We start from the raw sequence: 18757 nt of genomic DNA on the forward strand, positions 1-18757 counted from the left end.
CAGATATTGACTATGCCTGAAGCTGACTAACCTCACTAAGTCTCTTACTTTTTCAACATCAATATTCCCCAGACACTTAAATAACTTTTTAAATGAATATCCAGAATTTCCTTGTCTTGCCAGAGGAATGTCTACATCAGATTAGTGTTAAAGTTAACTTGGAGACAAGTAGTTGAATTGGAAACCTCTAGAGCTGTTGCAAATGATGGCATCTTACTGAGATCACTTACACAACAATAATCATTCCAAATTATCCAGATAATAATACTTCAAAGTCTTCTTCTTTTCCTTTTCCTTTTCCTTTTCCTTTTCCTTTTCCTTTTCCTTTTCCTTTTCCTTTTCCTTTTCCTTTTCCTTTTCCTTTTCCTTTTCCTTTTCCTTTTCCTTTTCCTTTTCCTTTTCCTTCCTCATCTAATGATTTTAAAGTACTTTACAAGCTTCTACATAGTGGCAAAATGTTAAATTGTTCATAGGACATAGAAAGTCCTTTGAAATCCCTGAAACCCAGAACTGAACCCAGATTTTCACCTCAAGCATTCAATTTTTGAATTCAAAAGTCACTACTGATCCGTGTACTTGTTCTAGGTCAGTCATACCATCAATTACATTCAGCTTTAGAGTACTGAAATATCTGGAAAGGAAAACAGAATTCAGTTACTTTAGTGAATTAAAGTAACAGTGTTCTTAAGCCCAGACTCTATAATGTAAATGAAGCTTAGTCTATATTTTCACTTTTCTTGAAATTCTAAAGAAGAATTAAGGAAAACAACACCATGTGAATATTCAGACAATATGGACAGAATAATACAATCCATTAAAGCACCATAACAATGTTTTTTTAGAACTGTCACAAAAATTAAAGCAGGAATAATAGACTCTTCATAATTATTAGATATATAAAGAATTACTGAATATATGAAGATATGCTGAAGCCATATAAAAGCTGTATACTGAAGAATGAGGCTGCAACCAGGAAACAACAAAATATCCAAGGAACTTGGCTTCCCTTGGGAAGGTATTGAAGGGGTCAGGAGCACAAATGATGTCCTCCACAGTCCTGCAAGTGGGAAACAGGGATTTGAGCAGAAGGAGGAGAACTGACCAGTTGAATGACTCTTCTAGGAAGGCACTGCATCCAAAAACATAGCTGAAGAGCCTCTGAACCAATGACCACTGCATGGGAAATAAGCAAGGGGAGCCGGAAACTGTGATGCACTCTGAAAACTTTGATTTTATTGTCATCACAGAAACATGGCGGGATGACGGTCACATAACTGGAACACCACCATTGATGGCCGTAAGCTTTTTTGAAGGGATAGGCAAGATAGGAGGGGCAGGCAAGTTGCTCTTGATATAAAGGAGTGGATAGACTGCAAGAAGATCCTTCAGAGAAACAGTTAGGAATGGGTGGACAGTCTGAAAGTTAAAATTAGGGATGGGACCAATAAAGGACAGTAGTGGTCGGGTTCTACTACAGGCCACACGACCAAGAGGAGCCTGTTGATGAGGCCTTCCTGTGTCAGCTACATGCTAACAGGCTTTTATCTTGAACAGAGATTTCAACCACCCAGATATCCGCTGGCAAGACAGTATGGTGAACTTGCAGGTGATCCTGGAGAATCCTGGAGCCCATTGACAATAACTTTCTGGTTAAAGTACTGGACAGACCAACCAGAGGTGAAGTGTTGCTGGACCTGGTGCTCACCAATGTGGAGGAGATCATTAAAGAGTTTTAAGTCTGGAGGAAACCTGGGCTGCAGTGACCATGCCATGAATGAGTTCATGATCTCAGGGAACACAGGCCTGGCAAAGAGTGGAGTCAGGATTCTGAACTTCAGGAGAGCAAACTTAAGGCAGTTTAGGGAATTGTTAGATGAAATCTCCTGGGATGAAGTCCTTAGATACAGGAGTGGAACAAAGCTAGCTTATCTTTAAAGATGTCCTTCTGAGAGTGTAAGAGTTCTCCATCCTTCAGAATGCGGATGGGGGAGGCAGGAAACTTGCTTGGCAAGGACCTGCTGGTCAAACTGAGGGAAAAGAAGGGCAAGTACAGACAGTGGAAGCAAGGGTGTGCAACCTGGAAAGAATACAGGGATGCTCTACAGACTTGAAGAGATGAGATTAGGAAAGCCAAGGTGCAGATGGAACTGAACTTGACAGGAGATCTTAAAAACAACAAGAAGGGATTCTACAGGTACATAGCTAGAAGAGACAGAATAAATAGAGCATACTGTCTCTGCTAAGTAAGAAAGGAGAACTGGATACAGCAGATATGGAGGAGGCTGAGGTACCCAGTGATTTCTTTGCCTCAGTCTTCACTGGCAGCCTCATATCTCTGAACCTCAACCTACAGGTGGAAAATGGGGGAGCAAACTTTCCGCTGTACAAGGGTGAAGAAAGTCCAAGTACTGAAAGAGTACATCCATGCAGCAGGATGACATATAACCCAGGGTCCTAAGCAAACTAGCCGATGTGGTTGCTGAGTCACTTGTCATATCCAAAAAGTTGTGGCTGTCACATGAGGTCCCTGTGGACTAAAAAAAAAGGAAACACCATTCCCATTTACAGAAGATCACAGAGCAGATTCTCCTGGGAGAGATGCTAAGGCATCAGTGAGTGATCTGAGACAACCAGCATGGGTTCACCAAGGGATAGATGGTTGTGTCTGAACAAACTGGTGAACTTCAATGATGGAATGACAGAAACGGTGGACAAAGGGAAGACAACTGATGTCATCAACCTGGACTTCTGCTTTTAACATTGTCCCCCACAACATCCCTATCTCTAAATTGTAGAGATAGGGTGGACTATTTGGTGAATAGGAAGTTGGTTGGAAGGTTGCGGCCAGAGGGTTGTGGTCAGTAGCTCTACATTCAGGTGGAGGCTGGTGACGAGCAGTGTCCCCCCATGGTTCCGTCTTGGGACATGTGCTCTTTACTTCTTTATCAATTACATAGAAATGGGATTGAGTGCACCTGCAGCAAGTTTGCTGATGACACCAAGCTCAACATTGTGATTGATAAAGCAGAAGGAAGGGATGCCATCCAAAGGGACCTTAGTAGACTTGAATGGTGGGTCCTTGTGAAACAAATGACGTTCAACAAAAGAAAGTGCAAATATTTTTCACATGGGTTAAGGTAATCTCAGTTATGTATAAAAACTGGGAGAAAACTTCTTGAGAGTTGCCTTGCTGAGAAGGACTTAGGGGTCCTGGTGATGAAAAACTTTACATGAGCCAAAGGCGGGTGCTTGCAGCCTGGAAGACCAATGGTATCACAGGTTCCATCAGAAGAGACGTGGCAGCATGAAGAAGAAGGTGATTGCCCTCTTCTGCTTTTCCCATGTGAGGACCCAGCTAGAGTATTGCATTCAAGTCTGGGGCCTCCAACATGGGAAAAATTTTGGAGAGGGTCCAGAGGAGGGCAATAAAGATGATCAGAGGGCTGGAGCACCTCTCTTTTGAAGACAGGCTGAAGGAACTGGTTTGTTCTGTCCAGAGAAGGCTGCAGGGAGATGTCACTGCAGCCTTCCAGTGTTTCAAGGGAGTTTATAAACTGAAGGAAATCAACTTTTTACAAGGGTGGATCGTAACAGGACAAGTGGGAATGGTTTTAAACTAAAAGAAGGGAGATTTAGATTAGATGTCAGGCAGAAATTTTTTACTGAGAGAGTGGTGAGGTGCTGGCCCAGTCTGCCCAGAGAGGTTATGGATGCCAATCAATCCCTGGAGGTGTTTAAGTACAAGCTAGATGTGTCCCTGCACAATCTGATCTAGTAATTTATCTAGCAGCTGGCAATCCTGCCTGTGGTACATGGGTTGGAACTTGATGATGCTTGAGTTCCCTTCCAACTCAAGCAAGTCTATGACACAATGGATTTTTTTTTTCCCCTTTGATAGTGGCCTCTTGCTATTCAAATAAAGCACGAATGTGCTTCTTTGGTTTGAAGCAACATAGTAGTTACTCAGATCTCTATGTATACCCTGGGGAGGTATAATGGAGAGGAAGAGAAGGGAATAGAAGGAGAGGGAGGCAGAACAGGAAAAAGTATATGAAGATAAAATGAAACATTAGAGTTATTTTATTAAAAGTTCTATGGCAAAAATCTCAGATTGTCCCTAGAACGCTCACTCTAAATTATGCCTTCTGATAGCTTGCTTGAAATCAAGTAGTATTAATCAAACAAAGGAAGGGCACTGGGGAAATCAGAAAGATCTAATGCAAGCAGTTAAAAGTGACATGACCTTCTGTAATGTCACTTGTCACAGACTTATATGCCGCATACTGGTAGAAGGTCTTAAAAGAACCTAATTCTTGGTACTGTTCTTTGAATGTAATACTAATACAGATGACATTTTAAAAAGCACACGTACATGTCCTTAAATATGGCATGTCAGCTACTTCACAAACAGTAAGCAGATGTTGTTTAAATGCAGCAAAATGAGATTGTTTCTGTGCAGAATAGACCTTCTGAAAACATATTAATCACAAAAAGCAGTCTAATTCCTACATGCTGCCTTTCCTATTGACCCATTCCCACCTTCTTTGAAGTAAAAGAGCTTTGTCTATAAATACTTTATAATTTGTACTTCATGCAAGATTACAGGAACACTTGTTCTGTCAAAGCAGCAACTATGTGCAGTTTTTTTGAATAAGGTTACCACAAGGCAGCACAAATACTATATTTGCATCATAGAAAATGCCTAAATATTTATGGACTAGAATGCTGTCTTTTTAGTTAGTTGACAATTAACTGCAACTTGCACTTATTCTAAAAATGATCTGCTGCCTTGCAAACAATACCAGATTCATGAGAAAGTAATCTGTTGCAACTTCCAACATCAACACCTGCAAAGCATGCTTGCATTCTAGTTATTCAGATGAATCTTGAATCAAAAATCAATGATTGCAGAGAACTTTACAATACCTCTTGAAAATGCTTTGTGGAAAAGTGGCACATTGAAACTCAAGAACACTTTTAATGAAAGGCCTTACTCTCTCATTACCAGCCTGCTGTTTCTCACTGCAAACAGCAAGTTCACTTCATGAACTGTCTCCTGTTCTAATTTCTTTGGCTAATCCAACAATGTGAAGCACACAACAATCTGTACCACTAGAACTTCCCTAGATTTGCTTATTATATCTTACTTGATTTAGTGCTTCAAATATAGTTGGCTTAAATGAAAAGCAAAAGAAAATAGTTTATGCTGTATCTTATGCTACAGTATCAAAATATCTGCTGAGATTTTGATTTTCACATGAAGGTATTAACTTTTGGAAGATAAAATAAAAGAGAATGAGATTTGGTTCTGAATCACATTCCTTTTAGATATGCAAAGAATGCAGTCAGAATTGTACTGCTTGAGGCTGTTTGGATTTTATGTAATTCATACTCCCTACATGCAGACTAGACCACACGCTTACGTGTCTCACAATTCACAGTGTCTGGTTGTACAATGCAGTATAAAATTATATGCAGAGTGTCTCAATTAAGTAGGGTGCAAAAAATCAGTTAGGATTTTTCAGGTGGGTTTGAAGTCCTTGAACTTAAAGTAAAGACATCCACCACCCACAAGCCCACAGCAGCTGTGTTTTTGCAGTCACTTTCACAACATGATGTCTGCTCCTTTCATTGAACTGTTAAGGAGAAACTTTGCAGGAGATACAGCTTAATTAAAGTGTCCAGGTTTTTTTTTGTACCTCATTTATGAGAAAAATAAAAATGAAATTAACAGATTCTGATTTAATAGCACAGTAGATCTGGAATACAATTGATCCTGATTTATACTGTTAATGTTTGACCTTGGGGTATTTCATCTGCAGTAATCATCAAGATAACGGAGCCACTAGATGTAATAATAATTAGTGTGATAAGCTTGCCAGTAAGGCTGAATATATTGCAGTATAGAAGACAGCAAACTAAAAAGAGAAGTATTAGTATTTTACTGCTAAAATACTTCCTGATTTTAACAGAGACACTCAAATACAATTATTTCATCTTACAGAATGCATTTTTTAAGCTTGTTCTGGGAAGTGCTCATGTTATAATTTAGTCTCATTGTTAATCGGAAATGAGACTTTAATATGGCCATCAGATGCTTTTTGATGCATGCTACTGATTACATGTAGTTCTGTACTGTCAACAACAGAATTTTTATTTGCAGTATAATACATTTCTTGGCAATATGCATAGGCAGTAAATACAGTTTATTATAGAAGAACATGTAACCTTTCTCCTGTTATCAGTTTTGTATGCCCTCAATATTCAGTTGTTTATGTATCTAAGAATATGTAATTTTTAATATAAAAAGGTGCATAAGTAGAAGCCCTGCTTCTCTCTCTATACTTTTTTTTTTTTTTTTTAATGGTTGGTTCTCAATTATTTTAGCTTTTTCCTGCATTTACATAATGCACTGGAAACTGTATATTAGGCGTTTATTTGAAGTATGTCTCCATCTAAAGGCTTCAACATGCACTGTACATTTCAAAATGTCATATCTCTGGTTTTAGAGTGGTTCACTTTCAGCTCAGCATGACAAAAAACCCCATTCTTCGTATGGTTAAATATCAATGATAAGTTTACTATACAGCACTAATAAAAACAGCTTAAATTTTTTTATGATAGTTCTCCATAATAATATAGCTTATTATATTTGTTAACAGCATAAAGGGACAGTGGTGCTTTAAACTGTTATTAGCTCTCTCCAAGTGATGTTCAGATTCCAGTAGAAGCAGATACCGTTCTCTTATAAACCAGCATTTATTCAAGCAAATCTAACCTTGAGAGCCTAACATGATCTATTACATTATGATTTGGAGTTGTAAACTTTTTAGTAGGAAAAAAAAAAAAAAAATCTGTTACTCATTTTATGGGACGTTGCATACAATATACATATTAATGTAATTTCAGTAAAATCAAATAAAAATTGGATATTGGTATATTTTGATAAATACATTAACACTGTAGAATAATTCCAAAGTTATATCAGTCTAGTCAGAATTAAAATGTCTTTAAAGAAAATACAATCTGGAGAAGAATAAAAAAAAAATGCACAAGACTACCAGAACGCTTACTGTGGACTGAACTGATCTTAGTTTATAAAATACAACTTGCAATAGCCACTTTAACTTGTCATGTCAATCTTGTTGCCATGTAAACCCTGACACAAATGCAAAGAAAACTCATTAAAACAGTTTCTTAGGAGAAATGCCTCTATGACCACTGAGCTTCAATTTTATGCTAGATGCTAACACTATTGCAAGAAATTGTAATTGAAAAAGTGTTGCAAAACTTAAATTAATTAATCAGTTGGCATGTGATAGGAAAAATTATCTTTTTAAAAATTATTTATTTTATTATTATTATTTTTTATGCTGAAAATGTCTAGGGCTGGATTTTGACATTTTGTCTTCGAGTGACCAAAACCAGACATAATATTCCAATTCTGCAATGCATTTGTCTTTTGTAAATGCTACTGGGTTGAGAACAGCTATGCAAAGTTTTAGCAAGGGGTTACTGCATACTCAGATGTTGTAGATTAGCCTCCGATGCCAGGATTGTACTGGCGGTGTGGACAGACTCGTCTAAGCACGGCACAGAGAGCTAACTGCAGTATTACATTCTATTATGCTGCTGGAGAGAAATGCTTCCTGCCAAACTTATATCTTTATATAGTGTACAGTGTGGCTGCTAAATTAGTGCATAATGCATTTAAAATATTTATAGTACCAACATTTAGTTAAACAACCTTTATGTAAGATTTATGTTGATTTGCTCATTTCTCATTTAATGGCAAATTATGAAGAGCATGTTTCATAAAGATAATTCTCCATTTAAATTCAGCAGGCCATTAAATATTAAAATTATGTTTCTGATGCAATCTAAAGCAAATTTGTCCAGCTTCAGCGATTATTTGCACTCATAAAAATTAGACTTGATTAATAAAATTTAAATGCTTGATTAAGCTGACATTTTCATGTTTCTTTTCTGATTTATTAAAAAAAGCCTCTGTCCCACAGTGGGGCACTCTCATGTGTTTTTTTCTCCCTGGCTGTATGGATTGTATAGAAAGAACAAACAGCTGCATGAAGACAGCGACGGTTCTCAGCAGACTGCTTAATATTCAGGCACGTGTTGCCTGTGGTCTTTGTGCTCTGACAGCACCCAGGCTGAGCACACAGGCAGGCGATGACCTATTTACAAAAGCCTTTCTAACTTCTTTTACTGACGATAACAAACGGAGAGCAGGTTTGAGATTCTGATTAATTTGGCAATGGTAAGGAGGGCTGCCTGGTTGAAAAAAGCCTTCTGGACGTTGTTGCACTGTTCAGTGATGTGCTGACTGCCATCTGCAACAGAACGAACATCTATTTTCTGGTACAGAGTACATTTGCCTAGTTAGCAGCAGTCAGCAAACACAAGGTAAAAGCCTTGTAAGTAATGTTTTAAACCATTCCCAGAAAAATAACTGTTTTTCTGATTAGTGGCACCATAGCTTAAACAATTTTTACACAGACACTATTCTATCCCCAACTCTGTATTCTCCCACTAACCCTCATACTTTGGAGATTTTAAGGCTGCTGCTATTACATTGGAGGCCACGTTCTTAGTGAAGTACAATCAAAACAGGAAGCCAATATGTAATGGCCAACATGACTATCTTCTTTTGTATCACACTGAGCAAATGACGTGTTCTAGACACAGTCTCGCTAGAATACAGGGACAATAATTACTTCTACCACGCCTTTCAAAGGCTTCAGTCCTCAGCTAAAATTCTCTGTCATCTCTTCAGTATAAGAGGCACAGGAACTTCTAGCACAAGCATTTCAGTGCTGCATGTGAATGGATCTAAACTTGGTGTTCGCACTGTATTAATCTGCAGAAATCCTGCCAAACTTTGGAGTCATTCTTCCACACTGTAAGACTATAATGGGTAAAACAAACCAAACCAACCAATCAACCAAAAAATGGTAAAGCAAGTAACCGTATCATTATTTGCTTGCTAACTCATGTTTTTTAACAGGATGCTAGAGTCAGCTCCTTTCTTGGTGGGGTTTGCTTATAGAAAATGGTGCTTTACCAAGGAGAAGCTGACCCAAATCCACCAAAGGCTCTGACACACTGCTGCCTTTCCCCCAAGAGAAAAATGTCTGGACAGCACGCAAAAAATCTGTAACTGAATTGGGTGTTACGCTGCTAACTCAGAGTCCTTGTGCTTCCCAGAGGGAACCCAGTGAGATGGATATACTCAAAACATCCTTGTTTCCATTCCTGTTTTTGTTTTTCTTCAAGTGCTTATTTCCCGAGTACATATAAAGTCAAAGAACAAATAAAAATCCGACCCTACAAATAAAGGTTAAAATAAACTATCAGATTAAACCCCTGCATACCACAAAGTTCTTTGAAGATGAGAGCAAAATTATCTTTCTGTCCTTCGAGAGGACTACATAGAAAGTATCCACAGGAACTGGTCAAAGTCTAAAAATGAAATTTTATATTTTACTAAAGTTACTGTTATTCTGTTCAATAATTTTACCCTAAATGAGTCCATCTCTAACTCTTAGTAGAAGCATATACTCTAGAAACATAAGTCATCAAAGCCTATTTCATAAAAAATCTCCACTGAAATTAAAAGATGTATCATATCATTTTATATCAGTCTTACAAGATTAATAATATGCGTATATACTCTATTATACAGATTCATAAGAATTTGTGTATGGCACATTAACTCCCAGCTGCTCACCATCATTTTATATGCAATGACATGCAACTTGAAACTTCAAGAGGAAATCAGCTATTTAATATTTCCTTTAAGGCTCTAAATATTAACTATAAATGCAGGATGTGAACTGAAGTGATTAAAGCACTTTACCAGAGGGGTATATATGGCAGAGAAACATTTATAGGTAACTTGAAGCATGTGAATTATTCTTCTTATTAAATTTTAAATTATTTGGGGAAAAGAATCTAACAAATAATAGACCAAAAGGTGTGTAAGATTAGTATCCTTAGTTAGAGAATCACAGGATGGCTGTCATCTGCAGGGACTTCTTGAGTCCATCTGGTATTTGGTCCAACCCTCCTGTTGAAGCAGGGTCATCTATGAGCAGGTTGTCCAGAACTATGTCAAATCTGCTCCTGAATATCTCCAAGGACAGATATTCCTCAGTCTCTCTGGACATCCTGTTCCAGTGTTGGACCACTCTCATTATAAATGTCTTTCTCGTGTTCATATGGAATATCAAAAACTTCAGTTTGTGCCCATTGTCTCTTTTCCTGTCTTGTTACTGGGCACCACTAAAAGAAACTGGCTCCTTCTTCCCTTCCCATCAGTGACTTAAACATATTGTTAATATCTTTCCAGTCCCAGCTCTTATCCTCTCCTCCAATTCCTTTACCACTTTGCTGAACTGCATTGTGTTGACTTCTTGACCTGCCACAACTAAAAATCTTGTATTCATCCACTGTACTCCAGCTGTGAGAGCAACCCTACCACATCTCCACAATCCTTCATGCATGCAACAGCACCCTTCCCCATTACTTCAAGTTTAATGCTCTCCTCATCATGTTGGCCAGCCTTCTGGGAAAGGTGACACTGACCAACCCAGTGAGGTGGATCTTGTCTCTTTCTATCAGTCCTCAGTGTTCAAAGAGGACCCCATGCCTGTAAAAACCAAGTCCCTGTTGTTGATGATAGCTGTGCAACTGGTTGTTACAGTTGTTCCTCTTTCAGCCCTTTCACCTCAATGGCAGCACTGAGGGGAAAACCACCTAGGTACCCTATCTGTCACTTGCTTAGTCAAGGGAAAACAGGAACAGATCTAACATGCCAGCTGAGCAGCCAACAAAATGTCAAAGTCTGTCCTAGCAGTGGAACAAAGAAATATATACATAGAAAGAAAGCAATGACCAAACATTTTAATTGGTCACTCATGCAAACCATGCTGCATTTTCACTATGTGTTCGGATCACACAGTCAACTACTTAATCTCAGAGAAGGGGAAAACTGCAGCTGGAGAGTGGGAAAAATTCTAATTACTTTGAGAGATTATCTGCCCATCCCTTAAGTCAGGCAGCTCCAGCAGAGAATCAGAACAGAACCTGAAGTAGATTTTATTTCTTTTTTCCACCAGTTTCATGAGATCCTAATAATTACTGTTTAGAAATAGCACTGAGAAAAAAAGATCCTAGACAGAAATAGAGGTGAGAATAAAGATCCCAGACAGAAGTGAAAAGAAAAAATCCAGACAGTAAGGCTGCTCTTTTTGCAACTTTACAAAGGTGAGATCTTTTTTCCAGCATACTTGAAAACATCAAATTACTTATAAATTTCTAAAAATGAATGAAAAGAAGTTATAAACCCCAGCACTCTTTCTGCTAATTCAGATACCATTCTTTCAACTGCAGCCATGTGGGGAAGAATGTTTCAGGCTATGCAGTTATTGCAATGCAATTTATGTTTCCCAGCAAGGTAAGGTGGTTGTGAAGTAAGCCAGACCTTGTTTGCCCCAGGCAGCCTAGGCAGTCTGTCACCACATGCTCATTTGTTCTGTACCTGTAATGTGCACAGGGCCACCAGGATGTATTGGTGGCACTTCGCTCAGCAGACAATAGGAAGGGCTACTATCAACAGCATGATGACACGGAGCTATGGGCAGTGGGATGGGAAAGTGGGAGCAGTTGATATCTCTTCTCTTCCTCAGAGAAGGTGAAAAAGACACTGGAAAAAAAAATTGCACTCATGCAGAAAGCACTAAGATCCAGTCACTTCCAATCTTGTGCATTTTGGTGGTGACTGCTTAAGATCAGAACTGCAGTCATAATGGAAGTGAATTATTTTGTGAGATCAGATACTTAGTAGCACGACTATAAGGAAGGGCAAGAATTTAAACAGTATTTTTTTAAGTCAAGAAATATCCTCAGGGAAAGAATCTAGGTAAGCTTCAGGCAAAAATGTTGCAGCAAAATTCAGAGGAAAGCATGAAGAATGCTTTTTCAGTGGTTTTTCCTTGCTTAATATTGGAAGAAAATATTTATTTTCTGATTTTTACTTCCTGCCATTTGAGTCAAGTCCAGGAATTCATTTGTTTTAGATCAGTTCTCAATTCTCACAGATCATTCAGATAACCATCCACTAAATATACATCCAGATTGCTTCTCCTACACTTTCCTTTGTTACAGGACATGAAACCTCACCAGTCACCCCAATATTTCATGCAAGACTTTCCATCTGATGAAAACTTGCCTCTTGCCTCTCAGAAATACAACTAATTCATGTACAATAGATAGGGAATCCAACTTTTTTTTTTTTTTTTTTTTTTTTTTTTTTTTTTTTTTTTTTTTAGATTTGTGTATTTGAGAACATTTGAGTAAAATCACAGTAACAATCAACCTTATACAGTCCGGCTGAATCCAGGAAATTAATAATACCTAATATGCACCCTTACCTCTCGACTGGACTTTCCATCAGACTTGTATTATATAGATGAGCTTAGGGCTCTCCCTTGCCCCAGCCTTGTTGCACATTTAATTCAATAAAGAACTTGCATATTGAACTCATAAGGAATCAGATTAAGTGGCAGAATAATCACACACTCTGATGAGAAGCAGTGCCTCACATTAGGAAGGAGTAAACTAGACCACTTTGCAGGTGAATTATACCACAAGCAATTAAGTCAAAAGCTGCTTCAAAGAAACCAATGTATAAGAGGACAGACTAAAAGAAACCTTGGTTGTAGACAGAGACACTCAAATGTGGTTGAATTAAGGCTGATCCAAGTGGACAGAAACTTACTGAATCATTTCCTTGATCTGCAGTGAAGTGCAGTCACTAAAACTTTCACTGATCAGATACTTGATAATTATTTTCTTGCAGAGATGTTACAATGAAAAAGAACTCTTTGAAACTTCTTTTCAAGGCCCAAAATTTAAGTATCTCCCATTCTCGTGAAACAAGTTCAAAACGCAGGCAATTTAACTACAGTTCTCCACTGAGTTTAGTAAAAAACCAGCAAATATATTTATCTTTTTGAATTAACTTAATGTTTACAAAGTAACTTTTAAAGGCAGGTGTTATTTCTAGATATGTAGTCAGAGGTATAAAAGAAATCTCTAACAACCTGGGAACAGAAGCAAGATCAGATGAATCCTAAAGCATTCTTTAACCACCAGGAAACACTGCTTAATTAATTTAGTTAATATTTACACTTTGCATAAGAAAACAGAAATATTTAAATGACTCCTAATTTAATGATAGTGCACGCTAATGACCTGAGCTAAGGACTAGCGATATTACTGAAGATTTGTGAGTTAATTAGAAAGACATTCAATAAGTCAGCAGACCACTTCATAGAAGACAGATGCTTGCCATGATGATAACCAAGCTCAATTCATTAAAAACGAGATCCCAACTTCCTTGTAATAAATAAAAAGTAGTAATTAGCAGCACAGATATCAAATATTTAGGAAGAACCTGACTAGCTGATACAAGCCATACAGCTTGGTCTGAAACAATCTCAGCAAGAGGAACATTTTCAGAACATCACTTGGTGTTCTCAACAGAGAGCCCATCAATAGCTTCATTATTTTGTTAGCAAAGTTGCACGACTCAATTAATCTTCACAGGCAGGTGTTACTTCAGAGAGAAATTAAGTGTATTGCAGCTCACAAGCAAAATCTCTCCTTTGATAAGGGATTTCAGTTACTCATAAAATCTCAGATGCAGAAGATTTAAGTATTTCAAGCAGCAGGAGACAAAGGCCTGTGATTTAAGAAATGTGCCTTTTAAAACTTGATCTTAGGCTTTTCCTGGAAATGTAACAATTTCTGGGATTAGGGAAATCTCTGTCATTCCCACCCTTAATTTTTGATGACCCTTTGAAGCCTAACAATCTTAGTGATATGGATAGGTAACAGTAGCGCCAGGGCAGGGGCTATATTAGCTCCACTATTTACTATTAATTGCAGTTACTAGCAGTTACTAGACATTAGGGTCATATGACCATTCAGGCTGGAAGGAACCTGAGAAAGGATTTAATCCAACCTCATGCCTACAGCAAGGTCAGCCATGAGGTCAGGTCAGGTTGCTTAGGGCTTTAGCCAGCCAAGTCCTGAAAACATGCAACAGAGACTGCATAACCTCCCTTGGTAGGTAACCTAATTCACTGCTTAACTGCCATCACAAAAAAAAAAAAAAAAAAAAAAAAAAAAAAAAAAAAAAGATTATCCAGCCTGAACCTCTTCTATTTCACTGTATGCCTTTTGCTCTCCCACCATCAGTAGTAGGGAGCATGTGAAAAACCTAGCTTCACCTTCACAATAACCCCCTTGCAGATAGCACAGAACTGCTGTCTGGGTCAGCTGAAGCCTCTTCTCAAGGCCATTTTGAGCCTGCTTCTCTCAGTCTCTCCTTGTGGGTGAGTTCTCAAGTCCCTCACCACCTAGCTGGCCCTACACTCTACTCACTACCATTAATCAACTTCATTCTTGAACTAGGTTGTCCAAATCTGAACAGTATTCCAGATGTAGTCTCAGAAATACTGAAGAGGACAACTGCTTTCCTTAAACCACAGTCTGTGTTTCTGTTAACATAACCCATTATGCTCAAGTTGATTCTTGCTGCTGATGCATTTATCTTCCTGTCTCTTCAAATATCCACATGCAGGAGCACTGTTCCCCTGGCAATCAATCCTCAGTCTGTATCTTTGCATGGTATTATTCCATGCAAAGAGCAAGACTTCACATTTTTCCTTCTTGAATTTCATGAGCCTCATTCCAACAGCCAGCCTAAGTCTATCTATCTGACACATCCATTGTACCAACTGGTCCCACTGCCCTGGTGATGGGAGTGCTGTCTGTCACTACCTACAGGTCACTGATGAAGACATTAAATGAAACAGCCTCTTGTATGCTGTGATGCTCCACTTGCTACCAACCTCTAGATGGAGCGTGACCCATTAAACCCTATTCTCTGAGACCAATTACACTCATTCCCCTTTTTTTTCTTCTTCTAATCTACCAGTGCAGTGTCCTAGACAGCAGACTGCTTTTGGGGAATCAGTATTGAAACAAACATTAAACTCATAAAGCTAAGCAAAATCCTTAAGCTGCCTGGATACCAGAAAATTTGTGTAGCACAAAATACAACTTCAGAATTTGATATGCACTCCTGAAAATGTGAACCATGCTTTTTTTTTTAATTAATACATGTCAGTTATTAGTAAATGTTTGCTACTCTATATCCCGGATACATGCATTTAATTAAATAATGGCATAGATGAAGAAGGAAAGGCTTATATTAGGCTCGTTGAATGGTAACATTCTAAAGATAAACCATGAAATCCAACAAAATGTGATACATTCTGAAACTGTTAACAATTTGTAATCATTTTAACCTTTAACTTCAGTATGTGGAAGAAAAAATGCAACATAAGGACATAGTCTCACACAATCGTTTCCAAAGAATTTGGCTTCTCATGACCTATAAGCCTCTCATTTCTGCTCCCACACAAACCCTATTCTGAGGATAGTATATGTTCTATATCTTTTAAATATATTTTCAGCAAAAATGGGCACATTCCTTGGACAGCTGGAGAAAAACTAAATTGCTAAGTGGGGAAACTGTCCACTGAGTATTCCAAATGAAAACAAATTTTCAAAAAGTGACATATTTTAAAATAGTTACAAAATTGTATCTGTTTTAGAAAGGAAAGTACATATATGTGCTTGAAGTAGAGAAGACTTACTGTATCATGTTGCCTGTTATCTTTCCCTGATATGATCAAGAAGTAGTTCCATGCCAACAGCAACAACAAAGCCAGTGGTATCATGTAGAGCTCAAAGTTCCAGACCACAAAAAGGAAAAGCTAGAAGACAGAGCAGGAACAAAGGTGATTCAACTCAGCATTACATTAAGCTCTTGAGCATGGTTAAAACCAAGACCAATGAATTAAAATGATTCTAAAGTAACGATTCTAAATCACATCTATTTAGGCAGGTAAATTGTTCAACCATTTTGCTGAGTAGCCACTTACCTGTGCATAATAACTGCTAATTACGTTATAGCTTTGTAGTTTCATTTTTCCAAAGAAATGTTGCTACAGTGTAGCCTGAGGGAATGTATTTTACTTTTTTTTTCTCATTAAAAATGCTCATGTGGACAAAATAAAACAAAATGGCATAAAAATAAGATCACGATGTAATATAGAGAAGGTTGTTTTTTTCTATAGTTATTTTGCAGTTCGAAAGACAGAAGTTGATAACTTTGTAGTAATGTCACACAAATGGGAATAAACAATTCTGAAAAATTCCTTTGTAAAGAAAAATCATACCGAAAAATCACAGTAATAGAGAAACAATGTTCAAGTATTTTAATCAAACCAGTTCAAAATAGTGATGATCTCAGTATCACAGAAAATGGGACTGAAGGGCACACTGAGAAACCACCCACGTCCACTCATCCAATGTTTGCTGAATCTGAAGTGTTTCCTCAAAACACCCAGAATGCTGTTCAGCACGGTGTGGCCAAGTGACATCTCCCAGATATGTGAGCCATGATAAGGAGGGCTGCCCCTGGTGCCATATTTCTGAGCATGAAGATTATGCTTCAGCAGGACCCATCTCCATTGCACAATTCCCAGCACTGCATCTCTATTGCAGGGCTGTGACATGCTCCATAGGGTGAGCTTTAGTCCCAGGTCTGACAGATGTGTCAAGCAGTATGGAGATGACTTTGTGGAGCCTGGAAGCACTAAACATTCTTGAATGCTGTAGCTGTTTGTTGTCTAGACAGATACTGTTTATTTCTGGTTCTAGAATGAAATTATTGGTTTGCAAGAAAGAATTAAGAATATCTGAATTAGACAGGGTGAAGCTAAAAACAATTCTATGTCTCATTTCCCAAATGAGCAACCCCCCTTTTAATTTTCTACAGTTATAGCTATAACCTGGGGTTGTTTTCTCAACAAATGACCAAAATCACAAATGAAAGTATAACAAATCATGGTGCTTACTGTAGCTGGGTATACACTTAAGTTTCAGAAATCTTGCTAAGTCATTGTCATCCAACTAGCTAAGCTTTGGAATATTTGTATTTTTACTACCAATTAAATGAAGGTGTTGTGTCACAGAATTGCAAACTGAAAGCCATGTGGTTCATTCTGCCAAATCACTCATGAAGATGTATATACATTTAAATAAGAAGAAAATAGGCGTTTTAGTATGTATTCCTATTTAACAGCCTTCTGTTGGATTCCTGTTTTGAGTTAAAACAAAATCTTCTTAGCAAATTATTCCACATAAGAATAAAATTAAAATCTGCATTTTAAGTAATTTCTTGTGTCTGGATCAGCTAACCTATCTTACTTCCCAACCTTCTATCACTGAATGCTGTACATTCAGAATCCTGTGAGACTGCAAGACAAATACAATAAAAACTAGAAGGACTGAAAAAGCTCTGTGTGCGACATATGTAAGAGGATACTGGCACTTCTAACAGTTAATATTTCATTTGAAAGAAAACCATCTTTTTTAGGTTGTTTAGTTTAAAAGGAAATCTGTTAGGAATGGTAATGAATAAGAAGCAAACAGAAGCTCACAGATTTTGAGAGTCCTTCCACTAGCTTGCTAACTACCCTTTTGAGAGCAAGATCTGCAAGATCTCAATGCTGTAAATCTGATATAGCCAATTTGAACCAGAATTCACATCTCAAAAGCAAAGCAAAAAACCCTTGCACCCATTAACCCCAGAAATGCCCTGAGTCAATGGATACATGCTGAAGGGAGCTTTGGAAGCCAGCAAAAAATATCAAACTGCCATTAAAAAGGGCCCCAGAGATTAACAGTTGAGGAATGGCAATGCATAGAGTCCTCCTTATGTTTCCATCCTACTTAGGTTAAAAAGCTGGAGAAAAATACAACAACAAAACTAAAAAAAAATAAAAAAATAAAAAAAAAATACCCCAGGCTCCAGAGAAATAAAATGAGCAACCTAGATGGTTTCAGGAGATACTGACCAGACTGGAGATTGTGGAACAGGGTCACCATATAGCTTGCACTTCAGAACATCAATGAGTTCTCATTCAAGTACTTTTCATATGAGACTTCTACATGTGAAGTGATCCTTAAGGCCATTAATTCCTTCAAAAACTGTGATCTGTAGGCTAGTAAGACATTATACTAAGTGACTACACTTTTATGACTTCTATGGACATATCTTTCCATAACATGACTATTATTCCTGCTATATACTCCAGATGATTTTGTTGACCTACCAGCCTCATTTCCACTTAGTGTGGATGAGTTTTGATCAGTTTCTCCTTTTAGACACCTGTCTCAGCCAGGCACCAGGAAATCAGGGACTCTATATTTGCAACACAAATGAGATGTATGCTGCATGAGGCTAGCACAGTGATGGCACTGCAAGTGAAATAGCCTCACTACCTTCCCCAGAACAAAACTGGATTCACAGATATACACAAGGAAAAAAACAGGAAGACTACCAGCAGTAAATAAAACTTTTCAGTGAATATGAACAATCCCAAAATCTAGTGCAGGACAGGAAGAAAATCCTAGGGCTCAGCCATAACACATAAGGGACCTAATACTTATGGGGAAAGGGAAGAAGCAGGATGTATGAAACTATTTCCTTAACTTCATTTCATCCTTGAAGGCAAGGAAAATCTACATATCCATCCAATAAAGATGTACTGGCAAGAAAAATTTTAAAAATAATAATAAAAATAAAATCCAGGAAAAC

General features: G+C 37.8%; 1 protein-coding gene across 5 annotated transcripts in view; it reads right to left on the reverse strand.

Annotated features, from left to right (window-relative positions):
- The window catches only part of MCTP1 (multiple C2 and transmembrane domain containing 1), a 246706-nt gene that overhangs the window by 39368 nt on the left and 188581 nt on the right, over positions 1-18757 (reverse strand). For all 5 annotated transcript variants that reach the window (XM_072359050.1, XM_072359049.1, XM_072359052.1 and 2 more), the window contains one exon: positions 15747-15866. In XM_072359050.1, coding sequence (XP_072215151.1) covers positions 15747-15866 — 120 coding nt within the window. The remainder of the gene's footprint in view (positions 1-15746; positions 15867-18757) is intronic.

Source organism: Excalfactoria chinensis, chromosome Z, assembly GCF_039878825.1.
Source record: "Excalfactoria chinensis isolate bCotChi1 chromosome Z, bCotChi1.hap2, whole genome shotgun sequence".
In the NCBI taxonomy this organism is placed as follows: domain Eukaryota; kingdom Metazoa; phylum Chordata; class Aves; order Galliformes; family Phasianidae; genus Excalfactoria; species Excalfactoria chinensis.